This window comes from Amblyomma maculatum, chromosome 5, assembly GCF_055883805.1.
Source record: "Amblyomma maculatum isolate TAMU_Amacu chromosome 5, ASM5588380v1, whole genome shotgun sequence".
In the NCBI taxonomy this organism is placed as follows: Eukaryota; Metazoa; Arthropoda; class Arachnida; order Ixodida; family Ixodidae; genus Amblyomma; species Amblyomma maculatum.
The window spans coordinates 156,482,891-156,493,497 of record NC_139348.1 but is presented as its reverse complement, the minus strand read 5'-3'; the positions used below and the strand labels follow the sequence as shown (position 1 = coordinate 156,493,497).

The following is a 10,607-nucleotide window of genomic DNA, read 5'->3' as shown; positions in this document are numbered from 1 at the left end:
TTGATTGTAGAGTTTACGGTGGGTCTGGCTGCGGAGTCTAGCAACGGCGCTCACTAGCTACGGCAGAGTTCGCGGCCGCCGCTCCCCCAACTCGCATTCTTTTATTCTCCTTACTTTTTCTCCCCCCAAAAAGTGAGCGAAGCGCTGTTCGCACGCATTGTGTAGCCGTTCGTTCGCCCGGGCGCATCCGGCGTTTTGTTTCGCCGCTTCTCTTACCTGCCGCTGAGTTGCTGTCATCGTCGTGCGACCCATGTTTGTTGTGTGCCGTGCCCGTGTGCGGCGGGTTGCCGCTGCCCGGCGTTTGTTGTGGTGAAATCTCGGCGTGGAGGCGACAGTAGTGGCAACCGAAAAGAAGGGCAATGGATCGCGACAAGTTTCATCGCGCCGCTCGCGACGGATACCTGGATCTGCTCCGGGAGGCAACGCGCAAAGACTGCAACACGCCCGACGAAGATGGCATGACGCCCACTATTTGGACGGCGTACTACGGCCACCTCGACGCTCTTCGTCTCCTCGTGGGCCGAGGGTCAGTAACTTAGTACTATATACTCTTCTCTTGCAAACGGTGATCCAGTTTGCGAAATCATACTGCTCTGTTTGGGCAATGCTTTGACAATGTGCAGGTGGATGCGAGCAGACGACCGGGTTTATCCTTGTGTCCTTAATTTTAATCGGGAATATTTTTTATCCTGTCGGGATGAAGCGCCACATGACAATGCTCGGAATATGCATTATGCGCTGCTTTCGTTCTTCAAGCGCCGCTGTAGTGAGAGGATACATCGTCCGCGACAGCGAGCGTCGTCTGCGCGTGGGGTTGCGAGCAAACGATTCCTCGCCTTTTGTTTTTCGCTTGCAGCAAATTTACCGTCCTGTCGCGGTCGCCAAAGCTTTCGAAAAAACAATGACAAAGCGATTGCCCGGCAATTGTATGCACGCGGCTGTTTGAAACCGCTGGGCGCAAATTTGCTGGTCGTTGCTCAGGATAATACGACAGCGCTGTTACAGCAACCTTGAACGCAATAAATCGGGAAGACAAATACGGGTGTAAAACAATACACATAATTATGTGCCTTTATCTCGAGAAAACAGCTCCACTTCTACTGAAAAAAATTGGAGGATCATCGCTGGTGCTGTCGTGCGAACTCCCTTGAAGCTAGGTGAATGTAGCAGAGGGAGAAGTGGGACGTTCGTGCACATGGAATCGTGTTGTGATTCGCGACGTGACGTTTAAAACTGCTTGTCCTACATGAAGCGTTATGCGCATTTAAACACCCTGGCAGACAGCGTTTCGAAAAAACGGTTGCAACGAGCTATACAATGTTTTAACATTGCGACTCGCTTTCAGCATGTGTATGTGCTCTGCGAATGAAAACCTGGGCATTTTGCTTTCAGAACGCTGCCGGCTGAAGGAACGTGTGTATCATTACAGACAACAAGCCTAGAGATTTTAGTGGCAGTTACAACAAGGAAGTGCAAGTAGACGACGATCAACATAAAACAGTCCCGGGACTGACATACTAGCACGCCTGAAATTATTTACATTCCGGTGGTTTACCAAGTTGTCCGACAAATAACACGACTTCAGTGGAAGGTAAAGCGGAAGCAACGTCAAACTAAAGCGTCTATATTTTGTAATGTCATCCTAGCCTAGTATATATGTGCAAATCACGTTCAGCAGTTTGCTAGCCCTGTCAAAATAAGCTATAATTCTGATCTATAGTTATAGTGCACTGAAGCCCATATATTACATTCGCATCCCACGAACGATTATGTTCACTAATAAGAACATTACATTTTATTATTGCAACAGTTTAACTGTTATGAACTAAGGCAGTCTATCAGCAAGCTTGTTGTTGGACTATTTGTTTGAAGCCCGTTTTGTTTCGAGGTACCAGAAGGGTACACGGTAGCGCATCGTCCCATCGGCTTTTGTGTCGTGCGTGTCTCGTCCTCGTATCTTTTAATCATGGAAGTTGTTATCCTCCAGCTTTGAAAGCAGCACAAGAAACGAGCTGACTTCAATTTCCGCTCTGTTCGAACTGACGCTTTGATCTCCCCGACATCATTTTTACTGAGCGGAGCTGCTCAAGCTCCCCTTATTTCGAACTCCGCTTAATTCGAAAAAAGTGATCCCCTCTGAGATACGTACTTTTCGATCTGAAGATTGCCGAAGTCGGACTCAGTGACATGACAATCTGCCTTGTCAGTGCTTAATTCAGGAGCGCAGTGGAAAGCGAAGCTCTTCTTTTCTCTTTCAGTTGTGTCTCACTGATGCGCGCCACTTTGCAATGGGCGCTATGCGTCCGCTTGAGGCACAGGGGTTGACGTATGCGTGTCATCAGAAGGGGCTTTCCACGTTCGTTTCGCGGTTGCCGCTGGCGCGTTCGTTGTAAGCGAGAACACTGCAAGACGCTCCTCTGACCAACGCATTCAACCGGTTTAGCAACCGGGCGAGTGCATGACCCTCTGTTGGCTTATGAAAGAACAACGGAGAAATGTGTGACCCGCGAACGCGCATTTCGAGCTGGTCGTCACGCCAGTGTTGCCCTGCAACTGTATGCGCAGCCGTGCGTTGCGAAACCTTGTGGTTTTACCCTGTACTCACGATGGTCTTAGTTGCTCATGAGCTGTTAAATGAAATATAACGTGCTGCCTGTATAATCTGCAAAATTCTTCAAATGAAATAAATATATTAGCCTGTACGCATGCACTAAAGAAAACTAAATCGAAGGCAGTAGGGTGGATATATCTTCATGCCGCAAAATAGCGTTGCCTACTTTGACTGCGTACGAATGGTCGCCCCGCTCCAGATCGGCCTTACCGCGAAGCGATTCTTTCTGTGGCATTCGCTTCGAATATAACTTGGTCGCAGTATTTGTGGTAACACTGCTCCTATCCAGACTGCGGGCACTGTCTTCAGACACATTATTCGACGGCGGCGAAATATCGAGCACCGCTAGAGTCCACAGCAAAAAGGCAGCATCCAGCCTACTCCTACTTTTCCCATATTTGTAATCAGCGCGTTTTAGTTGCCATGGTAATGGCCCCGTTCGAATAGTTTTTTTATAGCCGATGACTCAGCAGTCCGGTTCCCACCTGTGCGATTTATGTACGTGCCATACGAGTCTGTCTGTGGAAACGGTATCGATTGCTTCCCCTGTACGCCCATATGCGGAAAAGTACGAACAAATAGCAAAATGGCGCACCGCTACGGATGAATGCGCCCATATTTACTACATGTATACGCTTCCTCCAGCTGCACCTATAGGCTGCATACGCTGCCGTGTCTGAGTGTCCGCATGCACGGAGCAATATGCGCACATCAGAGTAATGCAAATGGGAATTCTCTTACGAGCATGCTACCAGCGCCTACTTCAAAATCGTAAAATTCACGAATACACGGTTGGAAAGAGAAACGGACGAATGAATCTCCTTTAAAGCGATAGGTTTAAATGCTCATTTTCCAGAAGATCTGCCGTCGGCATTGTGAACGAGAAACCATTCACGTGCATGCATGACTGGTGCGTAGGTGGCAGGCGATATGGTGGTGCACTGACTGGTTGTCGGATTGTGACGTCACGAGACACATGCCATGACCATTAGCTGTAACGGCTATCGCCTTTGAGCTGTAACGGGGATATCATCCACCTTCCATAGGCCCTTAAGTTTAAAAAAACCGATCAACTATATACGCTGCCCCAGGGCCACGCAGGCACTTTCTTGCGGCTTGAATGAAGCCGGCTCTATGTATCTATGTCGGTAGGCCTTTCACATGATATGGTAGCTTATGACTCCATGCTATTGAGTATGCGCAAAATAATAGAGGCACGAATTAAATGACACGAAACATGATTCTCCAGGTTAGCCGGCCAACGCGGGAGCCTTTAACGCTGCCCGGTAAATACCCTTTACAGGCAGAGCTCAAGTATCCCCTCTTATATTCGTCCCGTTTATATTTAGCCAACCCTGTCGATTGCATCTTTTATGAGTCACTCTTTTAACAGAGCGACTTACAGCTATAACCCCTATCCGTTCCAGCACTTAGCGTGGGAGACATTTACCAGGTGCACGTTTAAACGAAGTTTCAAAATCCCCGAAGAGATGGATTTCGAAATACGGGAGTTTTTCAGGATCATATAGACCTTTGCAACGATATTGCTCGCTGGGCTGTTGTGTGCGCCTGACGTCAACACGGTAGAGGCGGCAGCAGAACCGGTTTGCAACAGTCCAGGGAGGAGGCGTTGAGACAACCTCCTCACCCATTGCAAAGGTCTATAGTGAGCCGCAGCGGACGTGACTTATTTTAAAAGCTCTATTATTAGCAAATAAACAAAATCTCACTAATTATTTTCATTATCGCAGTTCGGCAGTTAGTGCCAGTGGGGAGCTGTCCGGGAACAAGTATTTCACATGTCAGTTTTTGAAACGATGATAAACCCGTTTTCTAAGCTCCGCGGATAACTGGACAGGGGCGCGTCAGTGAGTTAAAGGAATAAATTGGCAGTTGGATCGATCTTGTTACCGTGAGAGAGGATGATGCTGGTGTCACCAAACTTCGATTGCCTTACGAACCACGTAGCAAATGTCCCGGAGGTGGCTGACGAGAGGCACTTTTCGGTACATGTGTTCTGGCATCGCGCCGCCCTGCCACCCTGACAATATATATATGGAGGGCACTTCATAAAGAACCATTGTCCAACGTCAACAGAAACGATATTGGTGACAACATTGTAGTTACAACAGGAGCAAGTACTTATTCTGCGTTTCAAAACCTCCAGCCACTAGGCTTCTCTTGGTGCTTTTTTTTTTTTTTATTTCGTAGCACGTACGTGGCTCAGATCATGTCTGTTATATTGTCATCGGGACAGCTTTAGAACCGCGAAGTCTTCCACCGAGTATCGAGTAAAAGGCATCAAACTCTCGATGAGGACACGGACTGAATATATCCCCAGACCATTCGACTAGGGGTAATGGAGACTGAAAGTAACATGTATAAAGTCATAGGGTCATAGTTTTGAGCGAACAAAGAAAACTGGTCGCTCGAAAGCTGTGGTTCCGGTGTGACCAGCCGTTCCATGATTCGTACGCCGTTGGCGTAGCTATAGACCGTGGTGACCACTTCAGACTACATCTATCAGAGCCGGCAAAACGTCACAACAGCATGATGGTCAGGCCCCGCCGGGGTGGTGCAGTGGTAAGACGCCCGACTACTGTGCCGGAGTACCCGGGTTCGAACCCGACCTCGGCGGCTGCGTTTCGAAACAGCTGCGAAACGAAGAGGCGTCCGTGTGCTGTGCGATGTCAGCGCACGTTAAAGATCCCCAGGTGGTCGAAATTACTCCGCAGCCCTCCACTACGGCTCCTCTTTCTCTCTTTCCACTTTAACTCCCACCTTCCTCCCTTCCCTTACGGCGCGGTTCAGGTGTCCACAGACACAAGTGTGAGAGTTACTGCGCCTTTCCCTTCCTATGAACCAATTATATTTTATTATTATTATTATTATTATTATTATTATTATTATTATTATTATTATTATGGTCAGAACACGAAGAACGCAGGTTTATTGGAAAGTGTTGCTTATATATAACCCACAAGTGATAACAGGCCAGCCGCACTGTGTATGCCAGCGATAGAGACGCACCGTCATACACGGTATAAGGGGGTGTTTATGTCTGCGTAAAGGGTGTTTCGAGAGTAGAGAGTACGAGTCCAGTTTCATCTCCACAGGTGTAAGGGATCTCATGCTCCGGTAATGACACCTTACACTGACGGTGTAAATGTACGCTCGCGTCCCGGCCATGGAACAAATCCGGCACTAATCGCGCTCTTACAGACGCAATGTACATAAGCCGCTCACTGTGAGTAATCGTTGCGGTTTCGCAAGTGTTACTGCCGTAGTGCACACGCGTAGCCTCTTTTTATCCCCCTCGCCTTTGCCGCATCAGCATTGTGTGTTAATCGCTCTCGCTTTTGTGCGCGCTCCGGATACGCCGGACGTCGGAATGCTCGTGCGGGGCGCATATGTAATATGCACGTCCATGTGGTGCGTGTATATGCGCAACCTCCATACCCACCCCTTCCTGCCTCCCATCCGGTGTAACATCGTCGATATGCACGGGTTACTTGCCACGCATATGCGATGGCCCCGTGTGTCGCCAGGAAACGTTGCAACTGACGACCGGTTCGCTTTCCCGTATAACACACTCGGCACGGTGCGCGCCCAGTGGAGCACATGTTAGTGCTCGGTCTGTTTCTCCTTTTCGCCTCCTTCCGAAGTACTTTCGCTTTTACTTCGCTAGGCTGCATCCTCTTCGTTGTTTTATTCTTTCTGCCATTATGGGCGCGACAGCAGACTTTCCCTGGCTTAAAGGGCGTTGTAGTCAGCCGTAAAAGGAAACTTCCGCACTGCTGATAGTAGATGAGGTTGTCATCAGGGTAAGTCCGGGAAAAGTCGGCGGCGCTCGCGAGATTGCGCTTGATGACGATGATGATGACGTCGACGTTCGAAGTTTCACGGCATACCTGCTAAGTTCGGCCATCTTGTGCCAATTCGGATATAGTGGGTATAAATGGAGTGGGCGCAATTTGAGGCGTGATTCGGAGCGACTATTCTGATGCGAAGGTGAATGAGGAAGCCGATGTGGCGCGGTTCTTCTTCGTCCCGAATACCGGTGAAAACTAGTCTAGTCTTTCCTTCTTGCTGCTTTCTTTTTTTTTTCTTCCTCTCTTTGTTTATTCATTTGCTTGTCTATTTATATCAGCCTTCAACTTCAGTAGGACAACAGAAATCTATGACTATGTGCGGCTGTCGTTGACACTTAACTGCGTACTTATTCGCTCTATCTAGTTTTGTCCGTTTGTACTTTCTTTCATTCCTGCACTGTTTCTCTTCTTTTCTTCGCCCCTCATTCTCTGCCTTACATCGGCGATTTTTTTTTTTTTTTTTTTCTGACAATATCCGGTGCGTGCCTTCATCCTGTCTCCCTTGCCGTTCCTGGCTGTGTCATTTGCGGGCGAATTGAGTGCTTGTGTGCCACGTGGTGCGTGTCGCTTCGTGATCCAGGGCTTGTTGCATATACAAGTCTGCACTCACGGAGGGACACCTGGCTCGTACGGAATCGTGTGCGTCAGGGAGCGGTTGCCTTCGGCAGCTTCGGCAGCGCTCACGGCGTGCTGGTAGCAGCTTGTGTGTATAGTACTCGCAACCCTGCCCGCGATTGCGTTTCTCCCTTTCTTACTTTTACTCTTGCTGTTCTTTTCTTTTTATTTCCTCTTGTTTATTTATTCGCATTGCAACAACTGGGCTCGCAGACTGGCTTATCGTTTCTTTTTTTCGCCTGTCGGAGCGGCTCTGGTGACCAACTTTTCCCCCCCAACTGTTTCTGCGGCGGAAGTTACTCCTGTTGCTATAGGTTGACGCTGCATGCATATACACTAGTGGACGAAAAGATATTTTAAACATTTTCGTGCAAACCAAATATTTTTTAGAAATAAACTACCATTTTGTTACTTCTAAATATATTTTAGTGCAATAACACGCTTTTATTCTTTCAGGAGTTGCTTAGGGCGTAATTGTCTCATTTTATAACTTCGTTTTCTTTGCTCTTTTCTTGTCCTTTCATGGGTGCATCCAGTTGCGTGCACTTTCCGCTTGCTCTAAGCTGTTGATAACATGCTGTCGCTTTCAGGTGACATGTTTTGCGGGTAGTTGTATCAGTGCATAGTTTTATAAGCAACGGACGGGACTGCTGAAATGGCGATTATCAGCGGCCACAGCTCAATGAAACACCATCAGAGTAACGCGAAGTCGGAATGATTTGAAAGCTTTTGGTGGTAGTAAGAGCTCACAGGATGTTTATCTTTTCGTTCTTCAGCGGAACAGGCCAGATTGAGAGCGTATTGTAGAAAAGTCATTTTTCGCACTAGCCGAGAAAACTGACGATTCTTTGTTATCGACGCTTACGAAAAGAAAAAAAAAAGAAAAAGTTGAAAATGCACAAACAAGTTTTACGCACACAGAGAGAACACAAAAGAAGAAATAAATAACATGAAATGAAACTGAGACGAAAGTGTCACGGAAAGAAAGAAACCAATGTGTAGCATCTCTTATATACACAGTTAGAGAATTGTTGAACACATCACGAAAGAAAAAAAAAAACGGTAGATAGAGAGAAAAAACAATAACAAATAACTTACATTGGTTATAGTAATATAGAAATATACATACAATATTAATAATAATAATAATAATAATAATAATAATATTATTATTATTATTATTATTATTATTATTATTATTATTATTATTATTATTATTATTATTATTATTATTATTATTATTAATCTTTATTTAATGTGCGCAGGAACAATCATGTGGTCTTCGTGCTGCAGCACAAAAAAAATGCACACACAAGTTTCACACTACTAGTAATAATAATAATAATAATAATAATAATAATAATAATAATAATAATAATAATAATAATAATAATAATAATAATAATAATAATAATAATAATAATACCGGACCAATAAAGACGTTTTCGCAACTGCTGCGCAGGCAGCGCCATCTCCTGCTGGCAGCAGGTCGAAGGCCAAAACAGGCGAACGCTGGGCCGGGAGTGGTCGCAAACACTCCGCGGCTGTGATACAACACGGCTAGTACGGACGTTCCAGCGTAGCTGTCCAGGAAGTGTCATTTCGGTCTGCCACCTCCACATATGATGCCTGATTATTTCCTACCGATTTAGTACCCGACCTAACCTTCCTAAGCATGGTACAAAATGCCGCTAACAGCCACCTCTACGTAACCTGAGAGTGGAAAAAAACTAATTTAAATTAGCAGAGAATCCCTCCTTAAGGGTTTGGTTTGGTTTGGTTTGTGGGGTTTAACGTCCCAAAGCGACTAAGGCTATGAGAGACGCCGTAGTGGAGGACTCCGGAAATTTCGACCACCTGGGGTTCTTTAATGTGCACTGACATCGCACAGCACACGGACGCCACTCCGTTTCACCTCCATCGAAACGCAGCCGCCGAGGTCGGGTTCGAACCCGGGTACTCCGGCACAGTAGTCACGTAACTGTCTGTACGCGGTGCGTCACTTGTTATGAATGATGGAGGAAATGGTCTGTGCATATTGAACCGCTTTGCATAGCGCTCGCTCGTTGCAACGTAAAGGCCATTAAAGACACCGTGTACAGAAATGGTAGGTATTAAGAGCAATATGTTGTTTCGGTCCTATTCCATCTTGCTTCCCTTTCACACCCTGCGGTTGGCTGCCACACGCTGCGTTCTCTCCTCTGGCTGGAGGTTACTCACTGCGGGCTCCTGTCGCTTTCTCCAGCCACAATGAACGTGGTACCGAATCAAAATGGAATCCTTTATTTTGCACAGTTTTACCTCAACGGAGACGTATTAGAGAGTTTTAGCTTACCGTGATCCGCTACCGTGATCCGCCACCGCGCGTTCCACTGCGCATGCCCAGACACCCCTTGACGCCGATAGATGGCGCCAAATACTGGATGGTGGCACACACACCTACCGCGTCGGGACCAATCAGCTTGAACGCGCGGTAGAGATATAGTGCCTAGAATATTCTAGGCACTATAGTAGAGAGTCACGGTGGCGGATCGCGGATCACGGTAAGCTAAATCTCTCTATTGACTCAGACGCGTGTTCCGGATTGACGTGTACCAGCGATCTGCGCAAGCCACGATGCGAGTAAAGCAACGCTGACACTGCGCTTGCGCAGTGGGCGCGTACCTCAATCCGGTAGACGTCCAGACGTGATATGCTAAAATTATTATAGCTGCCCAGTCTGCCGTCCGGCGCCAGCGTCTCCTCTAAATACGCGCTTATTGCCCTAAAACGGCAGTGCCGCGCGTGTGTGTATTCAGCATGTGCCCCTTTGGTGACTTCATTCGGTCGTTTTGTCGTCTCTGCCGACAGCGTCGAACTTTGTCTCGGTGTTATTTATTATGTGCTTATTTTTTTTTTTTTGCTCTAATTCTCTGTACGCATGGACTCAGCTGCTGCAGCTGGTCACGCGGGCAGTGGGGACGAGGGAGGCGTGTGTGCTTTGTGTGCAGGTGTGTGCGAACCGCGGGGCTGCGCCGTAGTGAGCTTCCTCCACTGGCGGTTGCCAGGGCAACGGGCGCGCGCTGCTGGCCGTTGGCGTTCCAGATTCAAGGCACTCTCGTTATACCGCCGGTTGTCTGTGTATTTAACAGGGGTTAATGTAATGGGGTCACAATTGACCATGCTGCAATTCACTTCCTGTCATACAATGTCTCCTGTGGACAACGCGAGTCTTCAGCTCAGCGTTACGCTTGTCTTTCCTCAAATACCTTATTTTGGGGTCGTTACGTAAAATTACGGGATGCCATTTAGGATGATGTCGGAGTACCCGGGTTCTATCACGACCGCCGGCGGCTGCGTTTCAATGGAGGCGAAACGAAGAGGCGTCCGTGTGCTGTGCGATGTCAGCGCACGTTAAAGATCCCCAGGTGGTTGAAATTACATCACAGTCCTCCACTACGGCTCCTCTCTCTTTCAACTTTAAATCCAACTTTGCTCTCTTTCCTTACAGCGTGGTTCAGGTGTCCACA

General features: G+C 47.4%; 1 protein-coding gene across 1 annotated transcript in view; it reads left to right on the top strand.

The window, feature by feature from the left end:
- The window catches only part of Sans (SAM_USH1G_HARP domain-containing protein Sans), a 121,032-nt gene continuing 110,425 nt past the window's right edge, over positions 1 to 10,607 (top strand). Inside the window, exon 1 of the mRNA XM_084604799.1 lies at positions 1 to 526. Within this exon, the coding sequence (XP_084460925.1) occupies positions 360 to 526 (167 nt within the window). The 5' untranslated portion in view covers positions 1 to 359. The remainder of the gene's footprint in view (positions 527 to 10,607) is intronic.